The sequence below is a fragment of the Stegodyphus dumicola genome, chromosome 6, assembly GCF_044657685.1.
Source record: "Stegodyphus dumicola isolate Sdum_Otavi_A_Nest chromosome 6, ASM4465768v1".
NCBI lineage: Eukaryota > Metazoa > Arthropoda > Arachnida > Araneae > Eresidae > Stegodyphus > Stegodyphus dumicola.
In genome coordinates, this window is record NC_140773.1 from 153,111,074 (window position 1) to 153,125,665 (window position 14,592).

General features: G+C 31.2%; 1 protein-coding gene across 4 annotated transcripts in view; it reads left to right on the plus strand.

Moving 5' to 3' along the window:
• The window catches only part of LOC118184470 (disks large 1 tumor suppressor protein-like), a 711,253-nt gene that overhangs the window by 235,890 nt on the left and 460,771 nt on the right, over positions 1 to 14,592 (plus strand). For all 4 annotated transcript variants that reach the window (XM_085819058.1, XM_085819059.1, XM_085819060.1 and 1 more), the window contains one exon: positions 9,660 to 9,812. In XM_085819058.1, coding sequence (XP_085675184.1) covers positions 9,660 to 9,812 — 153 coding nt within the window. The remainder of the gene's footprint in view (positions 1 to 9,659; positions 9,813 to 14,592) is intronic.

A 14,592-nucleotide genomic window follows, 5' to 3' on the forward strand; every position in this document is an offset into this window, starting at 1 on the left:
TTTTATATGCCAATAGCCTGATGAAAAATCCAATGTAGAAAAGATTTTTGCATTTGTTAATTCATCTAATACAGCATCAATTCTAGGAATAGGTTCAGAATCAGTTTTAGTAATTTGGTTAAGCTTCCTGAAATCAATACACAATCTGTTTCTGGACTGCTCGTCTCGCTTATAAGCTAAAGTTACAGGAGCAGCATAAGGACTATAAGAAGGTTTAATAATTCCAGCTTTTAACAATTCACCTATTTGTTTTTTAATTTCACTATTATCTTTAGGAGATGCTCTATATGGTCTATAGGCTATTGGTAATTCAGAAGTTAATATAACTCTGGGAGGTTCAACCCTTATACAACCAACATCATATTTACTTTTTGCAAATATATGGTTATAATCATTCAACAATTTCTGTAATTTACTATCAGAATTTTTACTATTTTCAAAATAATTACCACAATTTTTAGAACTAAGATCATTTTTACATACAAAATTTTCGCTATTATCAAAATATTTACTAGATTGTTCAGTACTGATATCATTTTTACATACATAATTATTTTGGAAAAACTTGTCTACTTTAACATTTTTACTTACATGTTTTCCAAGCTGATACACTTCATAATTATGAAAATTCAATTGTAATTTAAATAATGAAACACATGGTGATGAAAGCAATAAATAATTCAAATTTGAATCTACTACATAAAATATCACATTATTTTCTATTTTACCTACTTTACACTTTACTTTGATTATTTTCTCTATATGAACTTGACTAGATATTGAAAATATTTTATCATGAGATTTCAATGAAATTTCTCTAAATTTATCACCAATTTTGTTAAAATATTTTAACGGTAAAACGTTAATTTGCGATCCCGTATCAATAATACTGGGAATTTTTTTCTGTCCAATTTGGACATTCACTTTAAAGTAATATCATTTTTTAACTTCTCTTTTAGGAACCGTGTTATAATTAACAGCAGGTAATTGTGGATATCGGATTGGCCGATACGCATACTGTAGAGGTCGGTATTGCACTTGTTGATAATTAAAAGGTCTCACACTACGAAAACTTTGATAAGGAGTGGCTTGCACTGGTCTGGGATAATAGCACCTCGGAACAGTTTGCCTTGGAGAAACAAATTGATAATTATTATTTCCTAGACCATCCAACGGCATCTGAACTGGAAACAGTTTTCTAGCAAGAGTTATCCAGTCTTTCGGTGTGTCTATGTTTTGCACTGTTAACAGCATTCTTTGAGACTCAGGAAGTCCTTCCGTAAGTGCTTCCACCATTGTGGAATCTGTTAGTTTCAAGCTGGCTCCTAATTTCAACTTATTACGAAAATAAACATCAATATTATTAAATTTCTCGTATTTTAAAGACACAAAATCACTAAAAGTAACAGATTCCGATGTTGTGAAGTATGTCTCGAAAATAGCCTTTATGTTGTCCCAGTCTTTATCTAAACAATCACGTAAATAGAGGGCTAAAGCCTCTCCTCTAATACACTCTGAGAAAACAAATTTCTTTTCCTTTTCTGGAATGTTCTTTGCGGCACATTTCTCTTCAAACAATAGAAGATATTTGTCTATTGGAAAATTTGTACTTGTGCCATCAAAAATAGGGAATTGGAATTTCATTGTATCCACAATAGCTACGGATTCTTTCTTATCAGTTGACATTTTTGCCGTTTTTGAGCGTGTTAACATTCCAATCACAAAATCTTGAATTTAAGAGTTCGCATACACATCAATTTGAACACTAAAATCAATAACTTTAGAAGCACTTGATAAAACGCATAACTTTGGAGGCGAGGGAAAGTACTTAAGAATCGCCGGAAAAGAAGCACAAGCATCAGACGATCACACACTGTCCTTGACCCACTGTTGAATTTAGAAGCGCGTTATAAATAAATCCAGGAGCTTTTTTCCCACGTAAAGGATACATCCTGTCGACTAATTAATAACTGTAATGTTTTCAGTTATTCCAACACATCGTGGGCGAATGGTGAGGCTATTCCATTACACGTTCTGGCAGATAGTTAAGGAAGCTGGGGTGATTGAAACACGGAGAAAAATGACGACTCAGGACTTTTCACTTTTAACAGCAAGCATATCTTTATTTTAATTTATAGCAGATGACTTTTTCCAGATGAAGTTAATCAAATAACTTATTCAGTAATTGAACTATTAGATACGACTGACTTTAAACTTTAATACATCATAACGTTCTAACAAAGAAAGAGGAGCATAGCGGAAGCGTTAGCAGGACGAAGGCGAGAAGGCATCTGTCTAGGAGAACTTATGACTCAGCATTTATATGAATGGTTATGTAACAGAGTAGCTTCTAGAAAAATGTAGAAAACTTATGACGCAGCATTTATATGAGGAGGTTATGTAATAGGCGTGAATGTTCTAGCAGGTACTGGGTTAGGGGACGATCCTGAATTGCAGAAAAGTAATTAAAGGTTGCTGTTTCGCAAAGAGCAAAGCCATCGTATTTTTTTTTTATCTTACACACACACACACACACACACACACACACACACACACACACACACACACATACATATATATATATATATATAATCGAAATAGAAATTGAAAAGCTAACAAGTAATGTGGCGTAAGACCTATTTGGTCTTAAAAATTTTTTTTGCGCAAAATGCTGCAAAAATATGAAATAATAGTAAGAAATATTGTAGTGAGCTTGCTAAAAGGTTACCAGGAGCTGTGGCTCCATGAAATAGTTCAACGCAGTATTTTTAAAATATTAACATAGAAGTAATTTTTTAAAAAAATTATTAACATGGAAAAGTGAAAAAACAGCCTACACGCGAAATAAAACTGTCAAAATCAATGTTGGAAAACATGTGAATGCACAAATAAACTAAGCAACGAAAAATGGCAGCTATTCCTTACCAGCGTTCTCTTCAATAATTTTATTCAATTTGACAATTACATCTATAAACAAGTTCAGGGAATACCTATGGGCGGGAATTTTTCAACTTCAGTTTGTGAATTATTCCTGTTCACTAAAGAACTAACCTATGTACGTTCACTCAGAACGGAAGAAAGTCTCTTTTTCCAACACATCTATAGATATATTGATGATGTCATAGCATTTAATAACTACAACAAAATAGAAAACGCTAATATCTACCCTACTTGCTTAAAACTTAATAAAACCAATACAGAACAGCATGATGTAGTCTACCTTGATTTACATATTATTGATTACCGTTTTATTAAAGTTTACGATAAAAGAAGAGAATTTAATTTTTCCACACTTAAACTCACTAACTGGAATTCAAATATTTCTAAAAGAGTCATAATCAACACAATTTATTCACAGCTACTTAGAATGAAAAGAATTTGCAATACTGCGGAACACTTACAAGAAGAAATACTATACTTTGTAACTATTTTAAAAAGTAACCAAGTACCACATAAAATAATTAAAAATTCCCTTACCAAAGCTGGCATTAACCTTACCTAATTATAGATTTTTTGAGTTAGATAATGATTTTTTATACCTAAAGCTACGGACGGTTTAAGAAGGATGACTAATTCAGAGAATCTATTGTAAAAATGTACAGAAAATTCTTGTTTATTCATTCTCTTTCCTCCAAAAAAATTTTTGGCACTTTATTCTTAAATACTATTATGTACATATTTTTAAATTTTAAATTTCTTTAGTGGCCAATTTTACTGCTTTTATTAACAAATCGGGCTTTTTTCATTTTTCATAGTAGCTTGATCGCCCGCTAGCTTGAAGAATTACGACATTTTTAACAAATTACTGTTTTTTCCTTTTTCTCATGCTTTAATGGCCAAGTTTTTATAGTTTTAGCTGAATTTGCCATTTTCACTTCGAAAAAATTTTTTCCATCCTTCTACAAGCCAAGCGCCATTTCTTGAGATCTTTACACGGTTTCCGAGGTTTCCGGCCCCCTCCGATAATAGGAGACGAGTTACAGATAACGAAAATCACTTCGCATTGGCTAAACGCCCACAACACTTCGCTCCCCCCTACGTACGTCATCCAAAATAAGACGCTAGAAGTTAGCAGCCATTTTTCTGCATGTTTACAGAGGGACAGCTTTACATCGCCAAAAGTCAGTTTTTTGTTTCTTTTGTTACAACTTTTTCTTGGTCTTAGCAAGACCCACTGAGTTTGTTCTTTTCTCAATTTTTTATTTTATATTGATTAAAAATAAAAATAAAATTGTTAATCTTTAAGCTTGCAGGCCCAGCCCGAATGTATTTGTATTTTTAGGACTAATAGCTCATCGCTATTTATTTTCGTTTGATTTTAATTTTAGACTAGATTTAGAAAGTTTGATTTTGATTAACATATTTTAACACCTTAATGTGTCATTCTGAGCGGACGCGTCGGGAAATTGGAACAGAGAATTGAGACTATTAAAATTTCCAAGACACTTTGTCAAAAAAATTTTTTAGCGAAAAAGTTTCAATTGTCTGTTTCGGCGAAACGCGTAATGGGGTTAGCTTGATTCGACTTTCAAATAAATGAAATTTCCCTTGAAAAGCCTGTTTGAATGTCGAATTGGGCTAATTTACCATTTTCCGCTTACTTTTTAACTTTTTCTGTTTTTTAATTTTATTGTATTTATGTTTTACATGTCTAATGATTTGCTTTTCATGTGTATTAATTTTTGAAAACGTCTTAAACCTTTTGGAGCAGCAGCTCTTGGTAACTTTTAGGCGAGCTTTCTACAATTTTTATTTTTTACTTATTTTGCAGCATATTGCGCAAGATGTTTTCTTGACCAAAATTGGTTTTTTCAAAAATTGTTATTACTGCTTTGCTTGATAAATTATATATATATATATATATATATATATATATATAAAGATTGACGGAACAAGTTAAAATAAAATTAAAGTATAATAATTAAAACATAAATTGCAAAAATTATAAAAATTACAAAGCGGAAAATGGTAAATTAGCCCAATTGGACTTCCAACCAGGCTTTTCAAGGGAAAAATAGTTGAATGTCGAACTAAGCTAATACCATTACTTCTCTGTTAATATTTTAAAAATACTGCGTTGAACTATTTCATGGAGCCACAGCTCCTGGTAACTTTTTAGCAAGCTCACTACAATATTTCTTACTATTATATATATATACATATATATATATATATATATATATGAATATATGATTAATTGATTATATTATCTCCTAAGTTTAATTAAAGTAGAATTATTTTAAAAGTGTGCATCCATACTGATATATATATGAATTTAACAAATATTCACTCTCGCTGCATGTATCTAAAACCTGTGAAAAATATATTATTCAAAAAATTAAATTTATTATTCCAAAAAATTGCATAAGTGAATAATTGTTGAGCATGCAGCAGACAGACTTATCAAGTGGAAGTTGCCCCCAAACCTAACTCTTTAATTACTCAATTCGTGTTTTGTCATCCATATAGGCAAGGGTAAAAGTAAAATTAAAGTAAAACCAAATGTTGTGAATTACTAAAATGTTTATAAACACATATGAAACACACACCAAATATATGTATATAATGTTTAGCTTACATTCATCGCGACGCTTTTTTCTTTCTGAAAAAAAGAAATATAAAAACTGTGATGTGTTGAAAATCCATAAATTATTGCCACCTATGCGGCATCTTTAATATAACTTTCCATTTCAAAAAAGAGGCTTCTGAAAAGATGTTTTGATACTTCCCAGTGACAACAAGAAATTTGAAAATTCCACGCAGCAGTTTCATTATTATTTACAAATATCAGTAAATATTAGACCTCAAATCTTTTTGTATTAGATTTAGTTTAGTGATGAAAAATAGCAGTCGGCGATCGGATGGTAAGACCTTTCTTCTTTTGTAGTTCAAACATTTTTTAAATCCCGAAATCCTTTATTACTCTTCATTCTTCGCTATGAAGCATGTGTGTAATTACTTGTCGTATGTATATAAGTACTACAAATATCAGTAACGTTTGGTACAATTTTGTCATTGAAACGTTCTTAGAAGGCTTCTTGAGGGTAATTTCTTATTACCCGAATTGTACGTTTCGCCGCTTTACGTCTGTGGGTAAACATTGACTACTTGGGCAAGCGAAAGCAAGATCATATTAAATCAGTGTTGAGCAAAACTGTAAAAACTTAACTATAGAGAAGAAGAATTTTTTCATTGCTTAATAGAGTGTAAATTTGTAATATCTAATTTTGTGATTAATTTCTAATATTTTATGATATATATTGTGGAAAATAAACTGATAAATTAGTGTATTAATTTGGAATATCTAATTCTATAAGCGCGTTTAATGATTTTTAATTCCGTTTTACGAAACACGTGACCATATTTGGCTGCACGTTGCGCGCCAAATTGTTAATTACATTTTCAACACAAAACAGTTGGACAGCCTTGAATTAAATAGAATGATATCGAATTTTCTAATTTTTTTCTCATTTCGGGAGACAACTCAGTACTGCAGTTATTTATGTTAAAGAATATATATATAGCAGGTAACTAAATCACCTCACCCTTTCTTTTACAAAAGAGTAAAGAGTAAAATGGTATTTGGAGCAAAGTATCAAATTCCCCCGTCTTAATTTATCACATGTTGGAAACATTTTTGCAAACGTTAGCATTTTTTATGCAAGTTATTAATTTCCTGTCATTAGCACAATGCAAATCCTTTCCTAGATATAAACAGGATTTGCGATATATTCTCTGAAATCTGACACTTTTTAAAATTCTTTTTAAGCTTATAGTCTTGTCAAGTTACACAGATACACATACACATATGTATTCTTTTTTGGTTATATATACTACGTAATAAATTCCTGAATGATATGCAAGTATGGCTTTCTCTTATATAGATTTTGGACTGTCTGATCTTTCTAAGCTAATTCATTTTAAGAAATATTCATAAGATATTCCCTGTCTTTTTATTGACTTGAAAAGAGTCAGAGATTTTATATTTTGAATAATTTATTTTAATTCTATATTATTGTCGATCCTTTGATAAAAAAAGTTTTCCTAGCTTCTGATAGATGGCAGCACGTTTTGTTTCACTGCTAAATATGCAGTTTTTCATTTTTTACATCGTGTTGCAGAAAAACTGTATTCAAAGAATTTGAATGGAAGATTTCCATCGATTATAATCAGAGTGGCGAAAATTTTTTAACATAAATGTAATTATGTTTTTATTAAAAAAGACCAGATTTAAAAATAAAATCGTATTGGTTTTTAATTTTTCATTTGTTTTAAAAAACAAACTGCTTGCGTAGTGTATGATGTTCGTTAATATGGTATTGGGAATAAAAGATTATCAGATCTGTAATTCAGAGTCATGTTGTCAAATTTAATTATTACTTAACACATTAGCCATTTGATGTCCTGTGATGCCACAAAAAGTAAAAATTTTAATTTGTGATGTGTTTAAATATTGGTGAAAACACTTAAGATTAAAAATTCTGTTCATAATAATTATTAAAAAGTACAGTGAACAAAAATTATAATTCTAGTGAAAGTTGTCTTTTGACCTTACGGATATTCAGCCCTTATATTGAACTTACGTAAGAGATTATGTCGAACAGCGTCATAAAATAATAAGCATAAGAATCATTACTGCTTATGAGGGAAAAAAAAATGACCTAATGTCTTAGACTCCAAACGACACCAGATGGAGTTCTGAAGAAGTGTGCTTTAGAATATTTATTAAAAATTAAAAATAGTTTAATAATAACACACATAAAAATCTGTAAGTTTTTAGCTACGAATTGAAATGATGTTTAAATTTGTATACAGAATCGGATAATTTGCTCAGTCAGTTGAAAAGTTTTTGTAGGAAGTTTTAGCACTGACCTTGAAATTGTGTCACCAGAAGTGAAAATATAGGTAAGCATTTTAAATAATCCAGTCTTCGGATAAAAATTTAGGATTACTGAAGAGATAATTTAACAAACACGTAATACTATTTCACTTTTTAGCTCACATAACTATGATATATGAACAAGGAGAGGGAGAGGGCGATGATTAACAAAAGCATGCCAACTTACTACTCGATACTTAAACTGAAGGTGTACCTTCTCTCTGTAGAACGGTGTTTGAGACACCAGGGTGCCTGAGCCAAGGATCTACCCCTTGTAGAACAGTATGATCATTTCGAAAGATAGTATAGAATAACCGAAAGATAAATCGATTTTTTTTAAAATAATTTTGTGAACATCAGATAGGAATAAGGAATACTTGTTAACGTATTAATAACAATGGAGTTGCTTTCTATATTAGTGCGAGCAGAAAAGTCGAGGAACTGGTGACTGTGACAAGAATGAGGTAGTGCAAACATAGGCAAATTGAATCCATTAAGAGTTATCAAATACAAAACATCAAATACTAAGACATGAACTTGGAATAATTATATACATATACCTATAACATACTCAAAAGTGAGAATGCAGACAGAAAATTCAAAGTGTAGCAGATAAGAGGAATGAAAATAAATACATAAATAAACTCATATGTCAAATTATTAGAGTTGCATATTACATGATCCATACATTTAGTTGGGCGATAAGCCTATCCATATTTTCCAAATTGTTATAGTCGTAATCACAGATTTTAATACTGGGATTATCAGTATTTTTCTGCCTTTCATGAAATTTGTTGGCTAAGTTATAATAATGAGTGCGCAATAACTCAATGCTTAACTCTTCATGTATTCTATTATTCAGCATTCTACCATTCAGCATTTATAATTTGTCGTAGAACAGTATTTTGGCAGACTTGCAATCTTTTCCTATTAGTTTTCTTGGTATATGCCCAAACTGGACTTGCATAGCACAAAACTGGACTTGCATAACACAAAAGTGGACGTAGAATGGACTTGTAAATGAATAAACGTATACCTTGAAGTTCATCCAAAGCACCGATTTCGACAGCATATCACACATTAAAAAAATAAATAAAAGAGAGAAAGAACTCATAAATGCGAAGACATCGAAAACGGAAACACTGCCTGCGGACTTTTGCGATTTCACCTCACTATTAAGCTGTATATCAAACCTATTTCTTAAGACGAATTAATGTTTCAGTGCGAAACCAAAGCCTGGCAAAAGTTCGTGATAACAGCTGAAGTGTATTGGAAAAAAAAAAAATAATAATAATAATAATAATTAATTTAATTATTGTTAATTAGATTATTATTTACTATTTTATAGTTCTTTTGTTGTTCATTAAATATAAAAAATCTATCTTTATAAATAAAATTTTCGTCATGTCTAAAATAAAGCAGCAGTTTAAGTGGATTTTGGTGTAAAAAAGAAAAAAATAGGGACAAACTATCTTCTAGTACAGGGGACGATTAAGACACAATAACACGCCGAATAAATACTAATTCAGAAGTCAAACAACAAAACACGACGATTGTTCTGCAAAATCCGGCTCTGCTGATTAAGGAGTTAAATTTGTGAAAGAAGGAAGCGTTACTAATGAGATACTTTTAAACAAAAATTTTTGAGGTGTATTGTATTAATTTATAATACATATATTTTATGGCCATTTATTTAACATGCTTGTTTCTGATTGTTAAAATAAATTATCTTGGACAAGGAATGTTATACATTGATCTTTTAAAACACTTTTCTTTCTAGAAATATCGATATAAAGACGAGGAGGAGATCAGCACAACGCAGCCCCACATGCAATATAAGGATATATCAGATTTGGACGGTTTTCCAAGGAACATAGTCGACCGCACTGTACAAGATCACTTCATCACATCCGCATCTGAATCTCCTAGAAAGGTGAGATTTTTAAGATCCGGTTTTCCTAGTAATCCTTCGTAGAAAACTTAGTTTACGGATAAGAAAGGAAAAATAAGAAATTAAGCATGAGAAATAATCCGTATAACTGGCGATAATTTCAGTATCGAACAGGCTGGGGCAGAATTGAGTACTGTTCTTCAGTAGCACAAAACTTCAAATATTCGGATTGTCTGGAATTATATATGTTACCGTGAAAGACCGAAATTCGAGAATGTCAACATTCACCAAATACGTCGGTGAAAGATTCAAGATTTCTTTACATTCTTGTACATTCAGACCCTCACCGGTGTATGTCGACAGTCACAGATATGCTCTGGTGTAGGTCGAAAAGAGAGGAGTATATGTACACGCTGCCATTCCAAAAGGAAGTGTTCCATAAATAAATGCAGTTGTAAAAGCAAGGGCCTCCTGTGCAATTCAAAGTGTTATAATAGTTTAAGTTGTTGCAATAAATAAGATTTGAATCACGTAATTTGGTAAGTTTATAACTTCTATTATTTTCCTTTCTCATTTTGAATGTACTGTGTGTTTTAAGTTCTTATATTTTTAAGTTCTTATTCTGAGTGTCAAGGGCGTTTTTTCGCGAATGAATTACGGAGAAGGAAACATAATATTCTTATATGTTCAACATTCACCATTAGTGCATGGTGAACGTCGACATTCACCGGTTTAAGTCAGAAATAAGAGTATTTGGAAAATATTTCGGACATACACCAAGCGACTGTGTGAATGTTGACATTCACCGGTGAAAGTCGACATTCTCCAGATTTCGGTGTTTCACCGTAACATATACAAAAAAATCCGGCGTATTGGGTTGTCTCTTGGCCAAAATGTCGGCGAAAATTATGGAGTTGAAAAATCGGATATATTTATTTCTAGAAAGGAAAATACAAACGCACGTTTTTTGACAACGCTAAATAATGAAATTACTAACCATTTGCCTACGCATGCGATCGGTGTCTAATTCACCTAAAATAAAAGAATGAAATTCATTTTTATTTTTGTTATCTCCAAAACACAGAATTTGTTTTAAAATGATCTAAAAATTAATCATTGAGGAAAAGGAAAATTGCGTGAATAATTAAAAATTTTCTGAACCTGGCATGAAAAAGTTACAGGGAAAAATATACGAGCAGATACGGGTACTTTTTTAAAGAGTATGTGCTGTACTGTGTTTTTTTTTACCTGTTGAAAGTAATGAAAAAATTAAAAACAAATAAATAAACAAGGAAATTGATTGACCTTTTCTGGATAGTTGGAGTTTCAGATATCGTGAGTACAGATTGAATATGGAGTCCATAATGCTGTGTATAAAAAAGTGTACTTAAATTCTGCTGTGTATAAAAAGTGCTTTGAAGTAAATATAGTTTGAAAGAAGGAATGCACACGTTCGTCTATTCAAGAAAAATAGGGAGCATAGTCATAATTTTATTCTTTGAATCCTGTTTCGAATTTTTTTTTTCCATATATTAAGGTGCGATTACATTTGTATTTAAAATTTTGGTTCTTGTAATTTTATTATGTTTATGTGCATCTGGATTAATAAATGTAAAGGCCCTTTATATGCTTATGCATCTGGATTTTTAAATTTAATAGCCCTCTATATGCTTGTGCGAAGTACTTTTTTTTTTTTTTTTCCCCGAGGGGGAGTTAGGGAGATATATGAACAGTTTTAATTATAAGTTCTCCATCTGCTTACGCCTTATGCCTTTTTGTACACCTGCCTAATTACGGTTGTGATTAAATATGTCTTATCTGTTACGCAAACAAACTGACAGGAGTTTTGTAGCATGTTGCGAAATTAGTTATTTTATGATGCTTTCTTGATGAAGAATAAATAATAACCAAATTCTCCTGATACCAAGCTGTTGATGTTTTACCCTCTTTTTTAATTGGTGATACTGTGTTGTATAAATGAATATCTTCTTATTGGCAAAGTGTAGAAATATATTCATTTTGATCCTCATTACTGGTAATTTTTTGCTATTGATATTGTATTTTGTTCGTTAATCTCAATTGTTAAATAATGAAGGACCTTTATGAATATTCCTTGCACTGTGGAAAAACGGCGGCATCTGGAACTGCCTGTGAACACATGTAATCCTTTACCGGAATTTGTGCACCTCGCAGCCCAAATTTTGAATTTCGAATTTGTTTTCGGTTTATTTAATATTTTGTGCGAATTGAATGACATTTGATTAACAAGTTCGTCGATTTAAAAGCAATGTGTTGCCAGTTGGCAAAGGGTAAAATAATTCTGTTTCAAATTTAATCAGAAAACTCAGCGATTTTAAAAATATTCTCCTACTTGCAAAGCTTAAAATATTTATTTCTCAAATTTAATCGGCAAGCTGAGCAATTTAAAGGAAATGTGTTGCTACTGTCTGAAATAAAATAATTTTATTTTGCACGCTAGTTTGCTGCCATTCGGCAAAGCGTAAGATATTTAATTTTTGTATTTTATTTAATCTTTTTGTTATTAACAAACTGAGTTTAAAAGCAATAAACATAGTCCTTCATCTCTATTATTAATAATTTGCCGGACCTGTGAAATTGTACTATTTGTACTCCTTAAAATCACTTAAAATATATTTTCTTTTTTTCTTTTTAATAATAATTATTTTAAGCTGCTGATTTATTTAAATTGCAGTTGTTTTTTATGCCGTCAGCTGTGTTTCATACATCCATATGGAGGATTCCATTCGTTGTATTTAAAGAAATTTCATATATTTAATGTTAGAGCCTTTAGAATGTTTTAATCATGTCCCCTTCCTTCCAGTCTGTTAGCTATTCCTAAGTTTACAAAGTATTGCATGCACATTTTATGTAGTTTTAACTGCTTTCATTTCTTTTCTTTAAGCTGAAAAATTATGCATTTGCAGTTTATGCTTGGCCTTTGCAGAAACTGTTTATATTTTAATTGTTTTCGGCAATATTATTTATACTTACCTTCTAAAAGAACTGCAATCAAAAGCTTAATTTATGGACATATTCTTAATAGTTTTTCAAGACTGATTTTTTTGAAAACGGATGAATATGTTTCCTTCTAAAACGACCCTACTTAGAATTTCACTGTCTTTCATAACGAATTATATTTCACTAAAATTTAAGCCATTTCATCTCGGGTAGCCATGAAGGAGCTTTAAAACTGGATAATGCGAGTTTTCGAGAGCTATAATGCTGCCCTGTTTGCCTCTGAAGTGATCGTAAATTACTCTTTATCACTACACATGAAGTCATAGCATGCCGTATTAATTGACAGTTCCTATCCCAAGGTTTTTGTAATCTTCCTTGATGGAATATGGGCATCTTGGATACGCGAGCTGAATAATGAGACTTTAAATTTATTCGTGTAACAACTGAAACCTTGTCGGATTTTTCTTATGCGGTTGCTAACAAACTGACAGATATTTCAAAGTTTTTCATTGTTTTGAAAAGATATTTAAAGGAAATGAATACTTTAATATCATCTGAGTTATTTATGTGAAAAATATCCTCCCCTTTCCTCCCTTTTCGCCCTCTTTTTCCGCTCACCGTAATATTTTAATAAATCATTGAAGTTTTGTTTTGAAATAGAATACAGATTTGAGCAGATAAGTGGTTTATTTAATTTAGAGAAACGTGTAAGGTCTTATCTGCCTAGGCTCCAAATTTTGACCAATAGTACCGAATTATGTCAATGAAATGTACAGAGTAAAGACTTATCCCGGAAGAAGATTTTGTTTGCTATAAAATATATTTGATTAACGTTTAAATTTTCTCTAGTAGGTAGCTTTCTGCCGTTTCATATTTGTAGGTAGCTTTCTGCCGCAATTCAGAATTGTATATTTTAAACCCTTTAAAATACCTACAACCGAGTACTCCTGATGGACAGTTACATTATTAACGGTATTGCAATATAATTGCATAGGTATCTGTATAAACTTTTTTCTGTTCCTACAGTATTATTAATCATTCTTATAGTGTTATTAATGCTTCTTCTATCCATGAAAATTTGAACTAAAATTTATAAGATGGCTCAAGTTTAAAATACGAAAAGGAAATTAACTGTTATGACAGTTTTTATATAAAAAGTTTTGTACTGAATTATTTTTATCTAGTTTCTGCACTTCTTGTTCTCAGCTTTGTATTTGTGAATGGAAATCTAATCTCCAGTTTAAAATAAATGACAAGAACCAAAAATTACAAAAGTAGAATTTTTTCTTTAAATATATTACCTAACTGTGAGGCATATGCTTGTTGAAAGGGATATAAAAATAATGTCTTTTTTCTGTGGTTCAAATGAGCCCGATATTCTTTTTTAGTTTCGTAACGTAAAGGAGCTCTGTCTTTTAAAACTTAATGAGCATCGTAGTAAGTAGAGCGTTCATTACTTTAACAGTAGCAACTCTGAACTTGATGAGTGGTATTGTTTTATTTTCTGTAATTTGTAGTGAGAGTCACGTTACGTTATTTAATGTTATTAACACGCGAATTAATTTAAATAGTGAGTTTACCGTTTTTCAGAGGATTCGTAAAGTGGTCATAGCCATCTTTGCCGAAGTGAACCAAGTTTACTACGCCGATCCATGAGCATTTGCGGGGGGAGATAACCCCGGTGGAATCGAGTGAAACATATGTTTTGTATTGATGCGTGTTATGCGTATTATGTATAAAGTCTCTATGCATTTTTTCTTAAACAGAGTTTATTCTGAAATATAAGTTTACATGAAAATGAAACGTAATAGAACACTAAATTTGTACAATTCAGTATGACTCT